This window comes from Hylaeus anthracinus, unplaced genomic scaffold (genome assembly GCF_026225885.1).
Source record: "Hylaeus anthracinus isolate JK02 unplaced genomic scaffold, UHH_iyHylAnth1.0_haploid 12001, whole genome shotgun sequence".
NCBI classification, from domain to species: Eukaryota; Metazoa; Arthropoda; class Insecta; order Hymenoptera; family Colletidae; genus Hylaeus; species Hylaeus anthracinus.
In genome coordinates, this window is record NW_026534348.1 from 13,823,223 (window position 1) to 13,845,673 (window position 22,451).

Below are 22,451 nucleotides of genomic sequence, written 5' to 3' on the forward strand. Positions count from 1 at the left end.
CTTGTGTCCCTTAATTAGTTCATATAACGGAGATTCTACCGTATTTAAATTAAACTGGCTGAAGACTGTTTGAAAAATTTGCATTCGGTGAAATTCGATAAACTTTATTGTTTTTTAGCATCCTGATAGAAACTCAATTTGCTACGGTGGTTCCGACGAAAGCACCCTCTTAAATTGCAATCCTCATAAATTCCTGACTATTCGTGGCGAATTCCGAGAGTGCGAGTGTATTCAGTAGGAAAGTACGCTGCTGGCAGACGTAGAGTACGGAAAAGCAGCAACATTCGCTGACATCACGCGTCTGTGTGCAATCGATCGACTCCAAATCCGTAGTGAAAGATAATGCTGGCAATCCAGAGAAAAAAATAAAAATAAATGGATGGTCGAATTCGTTTTTTACGACGAACGTGCCAAAATGTGCCCAAATCGTTTGAAAATATGGAAATAAGCTCCAACATCGTGGAAAAATAATGTAATTGAGTAAAATCTCTGTAGACTTGTATTTTCCATAGAAAGAATTAAAAAGATATGAAAACTATGACTTGAGGTTTCCCCAATTTCATACAGACAGCAACGTATTACAAAATCAAAGTTGAACAGTGATCGGTTTGGTGTAAAATGTCCTGTAAATCGATTGAAAAGTAAAAATAGGAAAAGACCACAACGAAGGAGAGACGAAATTCATTGCAGGACACTTCGAAGAAGCCTGCGACTGCGTCACCAGGAGATCGCGGAGCCCTCCTCGAAAAGAAGGAGCTCCGCACAAGAAGGGGCACGTAAACGTACCCCTGGGCCCGCCGTGGTGTTGTCCGCCGGGGGTGGCGGTGGCAGCGGGGGTGGAGGTGGGTGCAGACGACGTGACTTGGAACGACGTGAGGGTGGCGGTCGGGGGGCCCCCTGCCTTGCCACCATCAGCTCCTCTGTTGCAGGAGGCGCGGGGGGTTGTGGCCCTGTGGTGGGGCTCCCCTCCTATAAAAAGCGTCAAGGTATCTTCTTCGTCCCCCAAAAAGTTGAAACGTTACATTGCTGGAATTTTTATTCGAGTAATAATCTGTAATGTTTCCAAAATTTTCTGTTGAAATTATTCTTATTATTACTAAAGAACAATTTTTTGTTTAGTTAAACCAATCTGCATGCGTTATTAAATAGTAGTGATTTCAACTTTGCTGTTTGTAATTGGATTCACAAGAAATTATAATATAATGTTCATTTGACTGATTGAAAAAATTAATTACGTGCAATACTAGTACATACACTACTTATTATGAATTTTGAGATCATTTTGTTAATGATTGCTTGTATTATGCAGTATAACAAACAATTTTTAATTTTAAACCAAGCTATAATTAGCTGTTAGTTGCATCCAGTGTGCAGAGATGAGAAGTTGGCTACCAGGTTTGATTGATTCTAGATCTAGAAGATTGTATTGTTACCAGTCAGACTTGCTAGCCTACTTCCTATTTTTACACATTACTAAATCTGCATGGGTATTAATGGCTCAATAACTGTTTTATGCTAAATTCAAACCTGAAACGACTTCAGTTAAATTTAACTTCTTCAACTTATTTAAAACCGTACTAAAATTCAAATTTAACTATTTATGATACCACTTTGATGAATTTGTAGTCGCTGTGGAAATAAAATAATGTTATTTCAGTGTTAGTTCAGTGATCAAAACATAATATTTGTTTAAACATTTCACACCATTGTATATTTTGAATATATTTTACCTATAGAATATTTTATTATCTTCTTTACATGGTGAAATCCACATTAAGTGTATTTCTATTTAATAGTTTTTTTTTTTGGAAACATACAGTTAATAGCCACTGAAATAAATGGATATTAATAAGAGATTATTACTCTAACAAAAATGACCTCATATGTATACGGATACGAAATTTAATAAGCATTTTTTCATTAGCCAGTAGTTCCATAAAGCTTCGTTCGAATCTGCTTTCAATATTAAACGACTAGTGAAAATATCACTTTTTATCTGCAAAATAGTAATTCTACTGAATATCATGTCTTTTCAACATTCGTAAAATTTGGTACATACTACATGTATGAAATTAAATAATAAAAATAGAAACTATGCAAGAATATACCTTACATACACTTTTGTCAATGTGTTAAGGTTATTATTTAATGAAAGTGGTGTTTTGATAATAACGAGGACATTGGATTCGTATGCTGATCGAAATCCACCGAGGCGAAAATGCATATGCATCTCATACATGCACTTTACGTATATTTTAACGACTGTGGATAGCTATAACAATGCTGTTATACATTTTACGTCAAGCGGATTGTTAGAAGGAACATGAAACGTGCAAGTACAGTATGCATAATTCCAACCCACTAAGAAATACGTGAAGGAGTAATAATGGCAATTAATATAATAATTCAAACCGTAATTATGAAATTACTAGTTACTTACTTTTAACAATGTAATAGAACTCCATCCATTGTATTGTATAATTTGTAAAACATCACTTTGTTAGACAAGACCATAAATTGTCTATTCATCACATCCACCGACGGTGGCCTTAGATAGACATCTTATTCCATGTCCTAAACATCTTATTCCATGTCACAGCGTATCTGGGTCACCGTGGTCATTCTACACGTCTGTATCCGACATTTATAGTCAACAAGCCCGGATCTTGATTAGCCAGCTTACATCGTCGAACATGAAGTCACGATATCGCTACATTATCTACTGTTTTTTTTAAGTCTTTAGAACATTTTAGTTAACGTATTGATACTTTTTGTTTCTTGAATTTATCTTTCTTATACTTTCTAATACAAACCAGTCGCGTATTATAGAATGTGTGTGGATAGTATTTAGAATCAATGATGAAAATTATTGAGAAATGTTATTTCACTATTGCTCAGAATAGCATATAATAGCATAAACTAATAACTAGTAGCCGTACTATGATCCAAATGCAATTTATACGTGAAAAGACGGATTTCTTTCGCATTGTGAACATCACTCAGGGGTTTTATAGCTCTTTAGAGTAGAAACAGAAAGACCTTTTCTTGCGACCTACGACTGGGTTAATTTGTACAAAATTTAGGTCGCAATGAAGACGGCATTCGCTCGAAAGCGCACAAAAAATGGGAACTCTTTATGGATTTTTTCTTTCTTCTAAAAGGTGATAATTCTTGTCTTCAACATTGTTCCATTAATGTTAAAGTTACATTTTCACGCCGTTTCATTAAACAATGACAAATATTTATCGCAATATAAGTATTATTTTGCGATTATATACAAAAATTACTACTTTGCTAACTTCCTTCATCGGAATCATAAAAAACAAGAAAAAACCTCGTTTATTCTAATCAGTGGAATTTTCTTCAAGGATCAATGCTAATTAAATTAACCACTAAAACAAAAGCGAAAGTTTTGTTTTGAACAGAACTCTTTTGTCTCTGACTGACACAACTGTCGATGTTACAATATTGTTCCTGTAGAGTTTCTGATAAAGCGTTAAAACAGGTTAGCAAAGTACGTCCTATTGAAAAACACTCGCGTGATTCCAATTAGCCATTACTGGTGAATTGATCTACATTAGCCTTCAATACTCCGTTCTCAACCTCTTGCGGTACTGTATTCACGTTAAGTGCTTTCAATTTAATTCAGTCTCATTGCACCTTTTACCACACTATGAGCGTTAAACCAATGGTAGCTTTCTGTTACCGTAATTGATTCGTTCACTTTTTAAAAATCAATTCCAATCCGATATTACGTAAGAATGTATAAGGCAAATTTGAAGACATTTTTAATTAGAGAAAGCAGAAGCATTGCTAATAATTTTCCAAAAATTGACAAAAATTGTGATATGAGCTTAGAGAACAGAATCACTAGTGAAATTTGTTGAGTTTTATTGGTGAAAATGGTGATTCCAATTTTCGGTAATGCTAATGTTTTATAATATATTCTCTTAAAAATGTCTTCTTTAATAAAAAATTTAAGAACATAACTAAATAAAAAGTCCAGATACATTTGTTACGTTTTACTTTGAAAAGTCATGCACCTTTCCTGACCGAATTTCATCAAATCCCTGTATTTGCTTCGATGTATTTCGATCAACACGGTATTAATAACAATGCTTGGAAAAAGAGTATTACATATAAGCTGCAGCGAATATCTGATAACCAGTGTTGCACAACCTTGTTAGAAAAAATTAAGCTGCTTTATATCTTTAAACTTTTACTATATCGAATTAAGAAAAAAAGGGTTGAAAGTGGAAAAAAAATAATTCCGGAGGTACAGAAATATCTCTATGCAATTTTGAACGCCATGAATTCTTTAAAACCTGTGCCGGAGAAATCTGAAACTAAAACTAAATTACGTGCTGATAGCATTTTAACGCGATTCCCGTGTTCTCGTTAAAAATTCAGTTATTTTCACGTGACGCCACCAAGCACGATCTTCATTCGCGATTTACCCAAAGCACCAATATATCACGACGGATCCTCCCGTTTAAACTCGAGACACCCTAATCTCTCAGTTGCGTTGGCCTAAGTAACTATGTCTGTAACAGAGGTTTTGATAGAAGTTACGTCGGTACCTCGGATCAACATGCACCCGAAATACCTTCCCAAACTATATTTACCGTCCGCTGTTGCGTGCAAGGCCAGGAAACGTTAATGCTGTTCTTCGAGTTTGAGCTAACCGCGGGAAATTGGGGAAAATAAGCTCACTGGGACTAAGAAAACTACCAGCCAAGATGATAATAATACGGTGCCTCTGTTACGTACAATAACGCCGTGCGAATTACTCAACTTGTCAGATGATTCTGCTGAATAACTGAAAACTTATTTCAATGTTATTACTTGTTTTGCTCCTGTATTTTCGAAAATACGAAAGTAAATACTGGGTGCTTCGTTACGAAACACGAGAGGTAAAATTTGTCGGAAACAAGTGCGCTCATTAATCATCAGTAATTTTCTGAACTAACATGTTACTATCTTTCAATGTAATGATGATAAAAGTAATTAAAATTCATGATCGATACTGACACGTTTACAATGAAATGTATTATTTGGATAAATATTTCATATTGTCCCCTACAACTAAAACCATGTATATGCTAGATGGACAACAACCTACATTGTATTGTACGTTCATGACTCAAAACAATATAACCACCACTGACGAAATTAGATTATTAATTTTTCTATATTTGCATTCGGCATAAATGCATAAATATCAACAGCTATAATTCTGACAATTCGAAAACTTCTTAGAAACACCTTTTTAGAAATATATTAAAGAAGCAATAGAAATATCGACAAAAAAAATTCAAATTCAAAAAAAAGGAGTGTCCCCTTAAGCAGTGACAACTCAAACAGTCTTGGTCGTTTTGGGTAAATCGCAAGCCTAATTACTGAACGTCTTCATAGATTACGTGCGAAACCCACGCAAATCGTTAAGAGTCTTCGCGATAAGCATAATTCGGCTTAAAATTCTGAAGGTAGCGGTGCCGCCTGGGGTCGAGGTAGCCGTGGACGTGACAGAGGTCGCGGGGGCGGCGCGAACCTATTCGGTTCAGGCGTCGCCCCCGCGAATTACGCTTCAGGATTGCCAGGCGTAACGCCGGAGCTGCGGGAAGTTGTGAACATCCTTGGCGAGAGGAACCAAGTCGGCACACTCACCGGCGTGGGACCACCGCCTGGAGCCGTGGACAACGACGGCCAGGGGGACGAGGAGGAGGGCACCTCCCCGAAAAGGCCACCGAGACCCCTCTACAGAAGGCTGATTAATTACATTCGACAGGCTTGGACTGGCGTGAAGTTTGCGCTAGGTATTATATCTATGCTTGTGGATGACAGTGACTTGATGTAAATGAGATTTGCATAACGAGGGTGATCGCGTGATTTGCATGCACGAACGCACGATAGATCGAAACTGTTTCGAATCATTAAAATATGAAGTTTGGCTACCGCGATATACGCAAACTTTCGGAGCAGAGGTTTAGATGCTGGAATCTATGATTAAATTGCAGAATAAAGAATTGATGAACTTTACGGTACGACTCTGCTGTAGGTTTTTTTTTTATGAATTTTTATTACATTATTTTGTCATGTTAAATGTAATGGTATTGTTACAGAGCTTCAAATACTATTAAGCAGACCTTAAAAGTTGATTTACTGAACATTATTATTCGACAAACTTTTTTGTTGAAAGCTAAAATTTAGAAACTATGAGAACTAAAATTAAACCATCGTTAAGTAAATCTCTGGTTCGATGTATTATTAGATAGTGTTAGAAAGTGTTAGATCACTTAGTGCACGATTTTGTGTAAGTAATCTAAGAAAGAAACGGTTTATAGTAAGTGTTTTCAGAGATAACTTTAAGTATCTCCAAAGAGCACTTCAATAAGCATAGCGAGTACGGATACTTAGAGAACTGACTGTATATACTAATACAGAAAATTTTCTTCTAAGGTGTACTCTTTGTCTGAATAGGCTGATAGTTAAAGTGTTACTTTCGATTAAATATTATAGACATCATAATAGTCAAACGACACAGATCACAAGGAGATCATATATAAATTTTTCTTCTCTAGATTTATTATCAAATTCTCGTACCTTGGTGGTTTTAAAGAATTGACCCAACAACCTGATTAATTTATCCCACACGGAGCATTAAAATGCACGCCACTGGCGTATGAGAAATTTAAGCGCGGGTATCAAGCAGAATAAACGCCAGGTCGGTTATACGTTTCCCGAAGTTCGTGCCAATTCATTGCATGCTCTATCGTATCCGTGAGCTGCATCCCATTAAGTGGCTGAAACGCATTTTCTTAAAACGTGCGAGTCTCTTGAGCTTCTGTTGCATCGAAGCTAGGGGCCACTCACGTGTTTTACCGCGGATCAATGTTGCATGATTCCTACATGTTTCTTTATACATACGTGTGCACTCGCCACTACTCTACGTGTTCCGAAGGTTATTGTGTCCGACTTATCTTCAATCGGTTCTTTTCCGATACTTCGACGAGTGGCTATCATTGCAGAGAGCTTTCTATTCTCCCTGGCCAGCGTCGTCGTACGATCATCGAGAAAATTTGAGGGAGACACTCTTAAATGTATCGTGTCACATTTAAATTAAACTAATGAAAAATGTATGCCACTGCAGGAATACAACTGTGAATTTGTAAACAGCGTGTAGAATAATTTTCCTAATAACAATCCAAGGTTTCAATTTGTAGAAAAATTTGATTCATTATAAAGATATAAAGTAAAATAAATCGATGTTTTCCATTAAAATAACGGGTGCCGATGACGTTCTTCGCCGTTATATGCAAGGCTTTCCAACCGTACCGAAGGTAACTGAATTCACGAAAACGTTTTCCTGGCTGGAATTCAACGCCTCGTTTAATCGAAACGACTAAACGCATACGTCGATTCCCATCCAAACAACCTGACAATAGGTAGCACGGCATTCGTGGAAAATTCATTTAAACACTAAAGTGTACACGTTCGTGATTGGTAAGTACACGCGTGTCGATTGCACGTGTTTCAGATCGTCGCTCGTGTCAAGGCAGACGCGGATATGTGAATGTTAATTACAACGCCTTTGTACCGTTAGACTAAAACGTTGCTATTACAGATTCAGAGTGAGAATTGTAGAAGCCACTTTGACGGGGTCACACAGTGTAACTATGTGTTACGTTACAAAGGAAATGCGTCGAGCTTGTCATTAATTTCCTATCGGAATTTTAAAAGACCGTTTGATGTATTTAATAATCGAATAACACATTCAGTGATAGCGCGTTATTCTGGTTTGTGGAAGCATGAAATTGAGCAATCTCAAAACTGGGTTAGGTTTATCTTCCTGGATTTTCACTGTGACACACGACGCCTGGGTTAATAGACGTATGCCATAACCTAAGATTGCAACGAATCCCCCGAATCAAATTCTCCCACGTCGTGAGAGAGCATCGACCATACTTCACGCGAATTTCAATTACGAAAGCGCATTCTTTCGTGTTGCTGTATCGCAACGTGGACGAGATTTATGCCATAACCACACCGCAGCTCGCAACACCATTTTTCAATCTCCAAGGAAAAAATCCAGCCACAAACAGTTGTTGCTAAAATTGTCTTACCGTTCTCGTGTCTTTTTTATATATTTTTCTATCGTTTGTTTAGTACTAGAACTACTAAGCTATCCTGGCTATTAATATTAATTATTTTAGATGGTAATAAAGAAGAAACAATGAGTTAATTTTTGAAAAATGTCAAGTACATTAAAGAAAAATGTGTCGTGTGAAACTTCCAATTTCTTAAATGTTTCTTCTGAAATAATATTTGTGTATGTAATTCTAAATTGGCAAAGGAAATATTAAGAAATTTCGTCATTCAATATCGTAAATTCCCATCTATATATCCTGCATCGACAATGCGATTCCTTGAAACGATATGCTTATATTGCTACCAAGAGACCAAGACTATCGCTAGTAGTAACATATCGTCTAGGATCAGACATAACTGTGCTCATAGATAACATTTGGGACAGGTTAGACGATCCTCACGATAGATAACGTAATCGCAAATACGTTTATGTAACATTTTCTAAAGAATATCTTGTTCAATGAAATATACATAATTCTGATATAAATATAATATCTTCAGACTGAACTGATAGGAGTTTAAAAACATGATTTGTTTAATGAATAGGTTAGATATTTCTCACGTAAATGAATATGGAATTTATGGAAATATAGATCAATATCGGTCAAAATGTAATCTAATTAATGATCAACAATTACGATTGCCGTGACACCCATTCAGTGATTAATGATTATGATTACTGAGTAATCAGTGCGCGTGTTTAATGAATAATACAAATATAATCAAAACGTATGTAAGCATCAGGCATGATTAACCTGTTGACCATTACAAGAAGTAATTAATTTTGAATCATGATTCAGTTATGATTGAAACGAAAACATTTCAAACTTTCGTACATTTTTGATATGGACAAATTCTTTATTTGAATAACAACTACTTTGATTTTTCAAATTTTCACTTAAACAAACATGTTAATAAATTGAAAAATATAATACAATGTACCTCGATTCATTCTAATTATACGTACCGAGTTTTACAATAGTATGTATCATATACATAAACATACGAGCGGGAAATTCTGCGACCTACGAAGTTGAATCAGGCGAACTCTATATCGGATAGAAGTTTGTTAATATAGTTAGCTGTACAGCATGTGGAAAATGTAAATAAATTTCGTTCCCACGATTAACAGAAGAATCGTTTATTTTAACTTCGCAGACTCGGAATACGAGGAGGAGCAGACGCCGCGATATAGACCGGATTCTCTGGCGAGCCTTTGTCGAGCAACGAGATTCACCGAGGCCGAGCTGAAGAGAATATATCGTGGCTTCAAGGCAGAATGTCCCACGGGAGTCGTCAGAGAAGAAACTTTCAAGTGCATCTACTCACAGTTCTTTCCGCAAGGTGGTAGGTACATTATAGTATAATATTTTTAAAAGTGTTGCTCCCTTCTCTATTAACGTTGAATCTAAAGCAACGGGCAGCGGGATTGTAAAGCAGGGACAAAGTATTGTTCAGAGCTTGCCGTGTCACTTTAATATTGTATATTTTTCAATTACAAAAGGTATTGTGATCGTAATAAATAATGATAATTTTCATATAAAAGCAAATATACACATACGTGTAAATATCCCTCAGAAAGTTAAGGTGGCTAAAAATGATCAAAGTGCACTCAGAGCAAAATTAAAAAACAGTTATTTCAAGAATAGTTTCAAATACAACATCCGCACCTGTGTTGCCTTTCACTGTTTATTTAAAGTCTGTATGCACATTTCAATTCTCTGTGGTTTACGGTAACACGGAATTGCGTCAAAAAAACATAAGCAACAGAAAAGATGTATGCGTGTAGGTGCGAGAGAACGAAAAATACAAAGCAAGGAAAAACAAAACCGAATAGAGCAAACAGCCTCGCCACGTTGCGTTGAACGTGCATTAATAGTATCCATGGTAACAAATTCCTACGTCAAAATGGACTAGTACTTCATGCATTGCACATCCTCCAGGAGCGTTAGCGATATCGATACCCCTGGAAAAGTGTTTTTGTATCTGTTTCGAGCGTTTTTATATGCTTTAACATCCGTAGGCGAAACACAGGTTGCTGTTAAAAGACTGGTAAAAAAATGTTGCTTTATCTAATATAACGATAAAGAAAATTCAAATCAAATCCAATTCAGTGCGAGTACAATTGGTATCTAATCATTTCTTAAACAAGCGTGGCTGTCTTTTCTTATATAAAAACTTATTTTTGCATTTAATGGCCTCCGTTTTCCTATCTTACTTAGATAAGTTATGTTTGATACATCTCGTAGGTAGAATTTAAACGTTGAAATACTTTTTAGGTAGACGTAAGTACACAAGACAGTCATAGCACTCTGACAGTGCCGATTTTTCTTCGGGAAAGGTTTTATGGGTGAAAGCGACATGTCGTACCGATATCATGATTTGTTTGCTGTTCGCCGTAAGAGGAAGATCGAACGTGAATTTACGAGCGGTAGACCCGAAAGCCTCGAAAAAAAAGTATAGTGAACGACAAATAGGCGTATTTTATCCGCTTATCTCTTGTCAGTGCTATTCAGCGCATCGTGATACATCATGTCGAGTAGTATTAATTTATGCCTAAATTTCAATCAAAAACGACTGACACTATAAACTATACATGACAAAAAGTTCCATCTATATGCAAATGTCAATTCCTAAAATTTCGAAGGGAGTTTAATATACTATATTTATATGCGACAGCTAATCTAATTGTAAATAAACCTACATGACAGAACTATCGTTATATTTTTTCTTTTTTAATGTACTGATCATAACTATGAACGTGTATTTTTTATAAGTATAACTTTCAAGGTATTCAACGAGAACATAAGCAAGCAAAATAATTTCAACTTTTCGTGATAAATACTATAATTTAATCTATATTATATTATAAATATTTCTCAATGATTTTACAATGAAATGTTACGAGTACTCCGGTTACATTCTAATTAAAACAATGAGTTTTAAAGATATATGGCTTCTACGTGCAAAATGCTATTAAATACTCGCAATTTCATCAATTTATTCCTTTTTCAATATCTCCATGACGTTAATGCAGCGTATAATATATTCGTCAAATTATTCCTGCGTACAAAGTGGCGCGTACCAATATAAATTTCAATAATGGAATCCTGATGCACCTGGTTGCATTATTCTCTTTGCGATTAAGTCAATGATTATTATAATACTTCTGTAGAATATATTTAATATCTAATGTACATACGACCGATGATATTCTTTTAGATGTATGGGACATTCCGTCATGTAATAGTCACTTTTAAAATATTAAGTTTTCATAATAAATAATACTAATAATTTTTTTTCATAATTAATAATACTAATTTCAATTTATACAGACGTATGAAATAATTAAGTGTATGATATACGAAATTTTATCTACATAATCATAAAAACAACCCCAATCTATTAAACCAAACTTAAATGCAACCTTAGTAACCTTAGTAAATTAGTAGCCTAGTAACCTTAATGGTTGGGGAGACCTTAAATAAATTCATTTAAAAAAAAGTCAGTATCGTCGGAGTCTCTTTTATTTTATTACTTAATAACACTTGACTGCCGACATGGCGATACCGTTGAGGAATATTCATGTAGCCATGAATGCATGCATGTCCAGGAGTCAGAATGATCACCCGCAAGCGACTATGCTTCTTATCAAAGAGGAACATGTTTGTACTTATCTAAAACCCCTCCAGCATATCGAGAAAGGTAAACGAAACTCCTACGTGAAATTCAGGTCAACCTCGTACACCGAAATGAAATTTAGACGTTTGAAACTGACTAGGCGAGCGTACAATAACAGAACATTCAAAGATTTGACAGTCGATCGATAGTCGAAATTCGAAGAAGTGAAGGAGTCATTAAAATTAAGATTCATTTCTGCTCTGGATTGTTATGTTGTTGATTTTGCAAATTCAGTTACCAATATTATCTGATTCTTACACAATTGTTTCTTCAATGACAAAATATTTGTTGTTAAAACACATAAGTAGACTGCGGATTTTTATGCAAAATAAAATCTTTGCGACCGTGCCTACAAAAATTGAACCTAAATAGGAATTTATTTTATTCGGCAAATATTATAACATGAACTTTATTTTCAATCTTTTTTATATTCTTGCATATTGTTTGCATTTTGTAGTTTCTTGCACATTCAAATTTCCTATAAATCCATTAAGATCCGCAGTCTACACATAAGTAGTACTATCTTTAAGCAGGTTTTCAAAACAATAATTGAACCTGGTAATGAATTGAACAAAATTGTTGAAGTTTGAGTAGACCGGTCAATTTATTAATGTATAATGCATGAGAGTTGCAAACAGAAACAGATTTCATCGTTCGAACAGTATACTTTACAAAATGTTTCATTGCTACAATTTAAAGTAAAATTGCAATAGAAGTCGCAATCCTTAAAGTCCATAAACCGTTATACAGCTTTGTTTGAACTCAGAGATCATAATTGTGATAACGTAGTTACAGAATAAAATTGTTATTTAATCCTAAAGGTGTCAAAACTCTATCTTGGCGGGTGAAATTGAATATTCTTCTAGAAGGAAACTAACTTATAATACGGTTTGGTCCAGTCCCTCTATTGTAAACAGGGAACTCATACAAAGTTCTGTGAAAGGAAATACGAGATCGAACGAAATGTAAGTGAAGAAAGTTATTGTTAGTATTCGATAGACAACCATTTCCATTCTTCCGAGTATTTCGCAGAGGGTTCCGCAACCTTGGAGCACGAAATATACGAGTTTGTTTTTCAAACTTTGTCTCCTTAGGAAAAGATGGGTGGTTCTCGCAGTGTCATTCTTTCAAAATTAACATTAACTAGGGCAATTCGTTATGCGAATTTCGACGTTTGCTATTATTCCCTTTGCAAACGCCCGTGTAACTAGCCATTGCATGAAACATAACTACATTATTAAATATTCGATCTGTTTATATTTGAAATTTACCCAGAATCTTGACATGCGATATAAACTTTTCTAAAATTAAAATAATAACTTAAAATAGATGAATATAAGTGTATGTATGTAAATGATTATATGTGTATCTTAACTTCATTTTTTAAATCGATTAAACAAATTGTTGACGTATGAACAACAATTGTGCCAATTGTGCGACAATGTACAATTTCTTGTCTTAACTGAAACTTATTTATAACCTTTATCTGCCTCATTTAACAGAATAACGACTTCTTTCTGCGCACTCGATGCAAGAATGGTATCTTACTCGACAGAAATGGAGTAGTGTTTCAGTTAAGTAATTTCAAGCATAAATCTCTTTTTTAAATGAGAAACATTTCCCTCGGATAAGTGGAAGTTATTAACGAACACTGGCTGGGTTTCACTTTACGAGCGACAGTAGATTCGACGATCTCAAAAGGTTTCTGAAGAAAGCCATCGAGTGTTTGCCATCTGGGAAATTGAAGTACTTATTAAGGCTATCCTTTCAGTTTTTAACGGATATGCAATGTCGTTACGGAATAGCGATTCCGTTTTCGACAAACATTTTCCAAAGATAGAGTTGACTATTCACATTAAGGGACCGTTATCGTACGCGTGAAAGAAAAACAGATATTTTTGTAAGAATTTTTATTTCACATAACACTCATAAAGTGGCGATATTTTATGCGTACTAGTAGGCATACAAAACTATATTTCAATAATCTGTTATTTATCCAATTCTCAGTTGCTAAAAGGTATTCTGAAAATGATATAATAAACTTGTGGTAACAAAATTATTGTACCACAAAGTTCCATGCATCATCTTCCAAATATCTGGAAAGAATTAATAAATATCTATAAATTAAATGATTTATAAAATTTTATTCTAATTAGCATATCTTATTTGTTTGTACAGCCAACACTAGCCAGTACGCCCATTACGTTTTCAACACCCTGGACCAGGATCATAGTGGTATCCTAAGTTTTGAGGTAAGTTCCTTATCCCCATTACTGAAATAAATTTTAAGTGTCAGTGATGAAATTTCAAGTTAACTTATTGTTAGTCAATTTAAATTAAATTCTCTTGGAATTGTGCAATAAGTAAATAAGCGAGATTTGATTAATAAGTTTCATACTTCTAACAACATTTTATGTAAGCTTTTATTATTTTATTTAAAGTTAAGCATTATACCTTCAGGATGTTATGAAATAATGCTATTCTCCGTCCTCTATTCATCGTAAAGCATTGCCAACATCGAACAATTAAGCAGTCCCTCGTTTCAGTAGACAAGTATGCTGCAGACAAATATCCGATGCAGATTAACGCTAATTACCAGGTAGGATGCCGATAACGAGCAGAACAGATCTAGATAAGTTTTCCAATCAATAGCCGAGGCCAATCAATCCATGATTCGTGGTTAATTTGATGATCGATATAGTGCATACTCGTCTCCCCGTGTTTACGATTTTCACCGCAGCGCCGCGCCGTGAAATAAGAAAAGTAGAGGAATCGTCGGGGGATAATTACCAACTAACACAATTATCTCTGGTGGCTTCGGGCTGAAAATGTACTTTGTGTAATTAGCCCGTGAGTTACTTTAAACTCGCATATTACCGCGTCTCTCTCTCTCTCTCTCTCTCTCTCTCTCTCTCTCTCTCTCTCTCTCTCTCTCTCTTTCCTTCTCTCTCTGCGGCGTACATTTTCCCTCGTTCGTTCTTCTCCTCTTCTTTTGTGCGCGATAAAGTTCATACGTTCGCCTTTGACGCCCTCGCCAGTTTAATTAAGTCCTTCTATGAGATTCCTATAAGCGAGCGTGTTTGTGGAATAGTATACATCAACGTTAAAATATGATCTTCCGTTTTTCAGCAAAGTTAAGATTTTCAATGGTAGAGGTGCTCGAGGCTTTTACGCACCGGTACTTCGTGGTTGATACTAACAAACCGTGTAAGCGAGACTTCAAGATTCAAACGACAGCCCGTGCCGCGTCACTGTTTCGTAGTTTTAAAGTTAAGATTTTTACTGTCTTTCTGTAACTTGACGTTCAGGTCAAATATTATCGTGTAAGTTCCGATAAGTGTAAGTTCATTAAATACATGGTGGCCTCTGATATTTACTTGTATAATGATAGAATGACGAGATTAGAGTTTATGGTTGGTCGTAATTACAGTACGTCATACACCGGGTTAGCTTTCAAAGGGCTTCATATTGGAAGTATACGAAATTATTCATGACTCGCAGGTCTCTCTAACGTATACTATAAACTGTTTTCACGTTATTATAGTTAATCACACGATTATTCAAATGTAAAAATAGCTCTTACCCCCTCTCGATAGTCTGTAATGTATAATCAACAAGATCAACATTTTTTTACTAGATGATTCAAACTAACAAGGGTGGCTATCGATTTTAAAAACTCAAGAAATTTTAAAACTTGGCTTGAGCTTCAAGCTATCCAACTGTAATAGGAAACCATTTCTGTTTGGCGTTGAAAAATATCTCAAGAGGGTGAAACTATCCTTGGAAGAAATCAGGAACTCTTTTTAACGAAATAGCTTTAGAGTGATAAGAGAAATATACAGAAAATTACAGGAAAAATGGTTCGATTCCTTTTCTAAGTTAAGTCATTCCTTTTCTGTTTAAACAATTGCTTGTTTAACGAATTAGTGTTTAAACACATCAAACGAATTTTATTTGCCTCAGTTTATAAACTCTAAAGCCCAACGCAATTTTCATTTTTATTTCTTTTATGTATCTAACTATTCGAAAGTTATTTAGGAAAAAATAACTTGCTCTTTTTCAAGAAATAGTTTCATCCCCTTAAAATGTTTCCTAGATTCAGAAGAAGATAATTTTCTTTTATACATCTTATCACTTTAAACTTATTTAGGAAGAACAAAAAACCGTGGCGTGTTTCAAGGGACAGTTTCATTCGCTTGGAGTGTTTTTCAAATCCAGAAAAAAAAATAGTTTTGTGTTAGCGTTGGACAGCTTTAGGTTCGGACCGGCTTTCAAAATTCCTGGAATGTTCGAGTTTGATAACCTCCCTTGTAAGAAGATTACGGAGAATTTTCGTCTAAACGGTTCTAATGCTGATGAACGGAAGATTTCCCTCTCCAATTATGTACGTTATCTGGGAGGTGACCCTCTATTAGCCCAGAAACACTTTTACGTAGCATAAGCCCCTATCAAGTTCAGTCGCATTACTAGCTCACCCTGAAGGTCTGCAAACGCGAGAAGATTACCGTTTCCCCTTTACAGCATCATACTTTTGGCCGAGCGATTTTCATCTTACGACAACACGACTTCTCCATCTTCAGCTCTTCCTCGCTGTCTTGTGCTTTCCTGGCGTGAAACTTGTATCCTTCTATGGACAACGAGGAAGACATAGAACGACTTTGAACTTAATCGTATTACTGAGCCAAGCTTAAACACTGCTGTTCTGCCTGAATCTTAGCACATTTTTTTGCGGCACCCTTCTTGATCGAGTAAACATTGCTCGTAGAGATATCATGAGCATAAAATTGAATCATGAGATGCTGCAGAAAATTAGGATCACGTCTTATACATCTTGATATTCCAAATTTTAAAAACTCCACTGTCTGTATTTGAAAACTAGGGATGGATAAACCTGTAACTGGCATATAAAATAAACCAAGTCCGGGAGAAGGATTACTGCATCAAAACCAATATCAGTCAAAGAGATTGGAAGTGTCCTCGCAATTCAATTAGTTTTTACTTTTTAGCAACGTCAGTTGATAGTATAAAAGGTTTTCCCCAAGAGGCTTTAGGATTTTGTTTTTTAATAACAAAATGCGCCTGTCAACATTGTCGTAGTGGATCACGCGAGCTTTCAATTAAAATGAACAAATCGGATGTATTCCATGCAATATTTATTTGGCATGTATTGTATTACTAAACAACATTTATTTTGCAAACAGACAGCAAATGAAACAGTATTAAGTATTCTATTCCAACATCGTTTCACACAATCGTTGAAAATGAAGGTTTTTTTTTTAATATTCGTCTGCCTTCACTGATTATCATCATGGAAGTCGTTCCTCCATTTCTAAAAAAATCCACTTTTCATCCTATCTAGTTAAGTCACCTCTCAAGTTCGTTGATGTCTTTTTACTCTTTTTTTTTTACGTCACAGGATCCAATTTGCCACGCCAACAGCACTGACGCTCTGACTCCAGGATTTTGTTTAATCATGATAAAATACACCTGCCATCGTTGTTGTGTTGAGACGCTTAATGGGTATAATTATAATTATGATTATTATATAAAATATATTCCATGCCATTTGTGTTTTATCAAGAAATAAAATCCTAAAGCCCCTTTTGAAAACTCATTATATCCCACCTTTAGAGTTTCAATCCTTTATGCCCAATTGAAATCATGTTCGATGTTCCGTAACCGTTGGCGTAATCGCCACAGCCTAAATCAACAATCGCTATTTATTCCGAGCATCGCTGTTTGCAGTTGAGACTGATGTAAACGCACTCCTCTGTTTGCGAAAGAGGAATTCCTACCTTGGCGTTATAATGCTTACTTGCACTACAAACCTATAGCTTATTTACAAACAAGTTACCGCATACAGCAGTGTTAAAATCGAAAATTAATACCCACGTCGCACTCATCGTTGAATAAGCATATATCGATAAAAATATTAACATTACACGATAGAATAATACAAGTACTGAAAAATAATGAAACATTAAGGATTGAGAATTCTCAAACTACAAGGTGCAATAAAAAAGAAATTCGGGAATTTCTAAAATATTCAGAAACAATAGATTCCAAGACGATACAATCATTAAATGTACCGTATGACGTTGCAGCATATGAATTGCAACGTTTTCTGATCGGCTGCTCGAGGACTAAAGCTATCCACAATTTAATTGTTGAGCATCTGTGGCTAATTGAATCGACAACAAGGTACATTCTCCGTCGACTATTTCAAAGTATAAAACGCTGACGTAACTGGATTTGCCGTAATTGAAGCGTTTACTAATCCAATTTGTCCCATGAACATGAACTCTAAAGTGCTTTCGGCCGTGTCGTATACACGCCACGACTCGTACTGCAGCCCGTCATTATTAATTCTTTTTGCAATTTTCAATTACCCTGTATTCGACCGAAGATGTCGATGCCATTAGTGTTAGCTCGAGCATACTGTGCCCACGATGTCGAATAGTACGCTACAAATTGCTCCGTTTAGCTTCGTGCACGAAAACAATTTATTCATAACCGAACAGACTCTCCACCTTAACTCTCGTTCGCGGCAGATCGTTAGTAACCATTCAGGAGACTGGAGAAAAATTGTAACATGGCTGTTGTGGTACGGTATACCAGACCTCGAAAGTAAACTTGGTAAATACAATCGATGTACCGTATTTTGCAAGAGGCCTTTACGAACCTTACCTAAGAGGTCGTCACACAGTTATATAATATGCCGTCGATTTCAAAGGTAATTCAAAAGAAGCTTAAGGATTTTGTTTTTCATCAAACACGAATGGTATGAGGTGTATCTGGGTTTTAAATTTAAAATAAAAGTACGTCTGATTACACTTGAAAGTAAAAAATTATTTCTATGACTAACCTGACAGGCGTGGTTTCGTTATTAATATTAATACGGTTTTTTCATAAAATTGTTTTTGAATGTGAATAACTAGAAATAATCGTTGACAAAATATTTCATCAGAAATGAATATCAATAAAAAATATATACATGTGTACAGATCAGTACCTTTTTTACTCAGAATTCTTCTAACACTTACAAAAGAAACATATATGCATATGTATCTATTATACATATATATAATATAATACATGTATGATCCTCTAACGTTTCTCTATTGTATTGAAATAGGACAAACAGGTCAGCTATTTAAAACGCGACCTTTTTTGTTTACCGGCGAAACCCTGGTGTTCCTATTGTTGTGAACGCTGGCGACATTGTGTTAAAACAACAAAGGAATGCGGTAAAAATGTTTGGGAATCAATACTAAACTGTTAGGGAGTACTTATTGCAAGAGGAACTCGAGGTAACATGGGCATAGACGAATTTTTGCTATAAACTAGAAAAGGAAAATGACTTGGAAATTTTTAATAAGAAATGATCGAAGCTCGAAGAAAAAGTCACTCTTTACAAAATATTCGTCTGCCTTCACTGATTATCATCATGGAAGTCGTTCCTCCATTTCTAAAAAAATCCACTTTTCATCCTATCTAGTTAAGTTACCTCTCAAGTTCGTTGATGTCTTTTTACTCTTTTTTTTTTACGTCACAGGATCCAATTTGCCACGCCAACAGCACTGACGCTCTGACGAACAGAACTTTTTGATCTATGGGAGAATCATTAACCATCCGGGGGCAACATACACCTTAATGCAGATGTCCTTTAAAACTGAGAAAAAATTATTCTAGTTCCTCTAATCATAAAAGGCATCTTAATTTGTTTTTTCTGTCATGAAAATTGTTTGTTGTGCGTATTATACTCCAAAGTTAATTTTATTAAACGTTAACATTTCTCACAATTTTTACCAAAAATAGAATGTACAAGCAACAAATGTACTTTGCCACAGTCAAAAGAACAAAAACTGTAAATCTTAGAACTCTCATCTAACGATATTCACTACCGTGCGATGAATTTTTTTTTGTGACGAATTAATTAAAGTCTGAGTAGTTACGAAAGTTCCTGGAAAGACGAATTTAATTTTTATCTCCAGTGGACCCCTTATCTTAATTGAAATTTCATCGAGTGGAGAAACTGCCTCGGTTCTCTTCAAAATATAGACAGAATTAATGAGCACCTTTCTTCCGCGAGTGCATTTCAAAGTGTACCGGAGAATATATATATGGAATACACGGAAGTTATTTATGTGCCGTCGTAAACGTTCCCTTCCTACGGAAATTCAAATACGTATGAGTGGTACAATAGAACAGACGCGAAAGTTGCGAACTGGTCTCCTTCTTGCGCTGCTGAAAGTTCTCCTCGAATTTCCATAATAATTGTTCTATCAGGATTGGAAATAGTTCACAAGCTTCAATCGTTTTACGATACACCATGTGGAACGTATCCAACTATATTCTATGTGGGTCATTCCACGACAAATCGATCACTTTTTGTGGTCGATGCCAAGGATTGTATTCAAATTGAAATATCATGTAGTTCGCGTAAATTGAGAGTATGCTGTATATACTAAAATCGTGGTTAGGGGATACGGAGAAGAGTGATTAAGCTATCATTTGACTGGTTTCGAATTTGGCGCAGAAGCATATGGCGTTACTGCATCAGTTTTCCAGACTTATAAGGAGAATTGCTTTTTCCCGAGCCAAAAAACGATTTCCTTATTGTTTTTCATTGAAAAAAATGCAAGATTTTAATTTGAAATTTTATACATGCATTTATTACTACATTTTATTACGATGTACAAGTTTGTATTGAACGACTTTCCCAAAAATGTAAATGTTACAACATGTTGAACGTGACGTCACAAAACGAACATTAGTCCCTGGTTGACATGATTTCTACCGTTCAAACAAACTAAAATAAAACAATCACGACATCGATCACCGAAAGTGATCAATTTGTCGTGGAATGACCCATGTACAATTGACGAATTCGGTTCGTTCTTGTACGCGTATATTTTCATTCTGAACCGAGTTTCCAGCTTGCGACTTGGCCAACTGGAATTAGAGTTTATTACCCGTGAGAAAAGATATTATTTGATGTTACCGTTGGACAGACACTTATTGTACGATTAAATGGGCTTTTCGCGTGATCTCTCTGGTTTCATGTAATTCCGTGTTCGCGTGAAGAAAAATTGAATTTAACGAAAATGGTGTGGTGTCTGTTGCAACAGAAAATTCTCTACTGCGCTTATTTGTTATCTCAAAAATAAAATAACAACATTCAGTTAGTCTCTGCAGAGTATTGCAAGGACAATTAATCATTATCCTTGGAATAATCGTTCCAACCGCGACATCTGCACCTCTAAATCAAACAATGTTTTCCTCTGACACACTGTATATAACGATAATTCTATGAAGAAGATGGTAAATATTTGTACGAAGATGAAACTGCTACTGCTGAGAGAACCAATTTCGTTTTTATTTTCCAGGATTTTGTTACCGGCCTCAGCATACTATCCCGTGGTTCCATTGACGAAAAACTACGTTGGACATTTTCTCTCTACGACATCAATGGCGACGGCTGTATCACGAGAGAAGAAATGACGGACATCGTGACAGCTGTATATGAACTGATGGGGAAATTTGCTGATCCAAATTTGGACCACCAGGGCGTACGTGAAAAAGTAGACCGTATGTTCCAGGTATGAATTTTTCATTTTTTTACTTCCACGGGGAGGAACTTTAAAGTGAAAGCTTAAATTCGGTAAAATTACTTTAGCGATAGAAAACTAGCCTCCTGTTCGTCGTAATCATCGTAATCTTAATTAGGATTCAAAGTATTTGAACAAGTTAGAACCCGTTTAGAAGAATGTATTTTCATTTAGATTTCGATTCTTTTCTGTATCTGTGAAAATATGAATTTGAACTATCGATAAGAAGTTCTCGCGAGTGCTGATAGCCTTACTCGTTCATTTCAACGAAGGAAAACGAGTGCCTGCTTGTAAAGCATCGACCCAACTTCAATGATACAAGAGAAATTCTCCTTTTAGCGGTTGTCACATTGTTAGCTGCGAATGACAGCGTCTGCAAGGATGTACTCGTACCCTTTGTTAGCTTTCTTCTGCGTTGAATAAAGGGCGACGCAATTCGTTCTATAGTGACAATTTGTGCAAACACTTTAAACGAGTTCCTGTTATTCTACATCTTAGGGATATTTAGCTTTTGCACGTGGCGTGTCAAATAAAAACATGAAGAATCCTTTTTATTAAGGGAGCAGTGTTTTTTTGAACGAATTTTGAGCAATCCTCATGATTTTTTTGTTGGTAGTTGAAATGCTTGACATAAATTTCGACATTTAGTACGTTTATTTATGGATGTATGGACAAGATTTGTTCGATTTAAAATTGCCTTACTTCATTTGTTTAGATGATAACTTCTAACTTTGTTCCGTAACTTGGTCCCTAACTTTGTCAATTTTCCGAATTCGATAAAACTCTCTGGGTGATACATTTTTCAAGGTCTACATTTTGAGAAAATGCCAAGGAAGTAGATCTTTTGAAAGTTGTAAAGTGAAATACCTTAGGTAGACATTTTCATTAAGAAATATTGACACTGAAACTTTATACATAAAAGATTGACATACTTCTTAAACATTACTTGTAGAATCTCTATTATTTAAGAAGATAGACTCACATCACTGCCATATCGAACTACTCGTATAT

General features: G+C 35.5%; 1 protein-coding gene across 1 annotated transcript in view; it reads left to right on the forward strand.

The window, feature by feature from the left end:
- Positions 1–694: 694 nt before the first annotated feature.
- The window catches only part of LOC128890622 (Kv channel-interacting protein 1), a gene marked incomplete at its 5' end in the record, with an annotated part of 31,147 nt that continues 9,390 nt past the window's right edge, over positions 695–22,451 (forward strand). The window contains 5 exons of the mRNA XM_054149277.1: positions 695–842; positions 5,487–5,816; positions 9,307–9,495; positions 14,008–14,081; positions 21,219–21,431. Of these exons, the coding sequence (XP_054005252.1) occupies positions 695–842; positions 5,487–5,816; positions 9,307–9,495; positions 14,008–14,081; positions 21,219–21,431 (954 nt within the window). The remainder of the gene's footprint in view (positions 843–5,486; positions 5,817–9,306; positions 9,496–14,007; positions 14,082–21,218; positions 21,432–22,451) is intronic.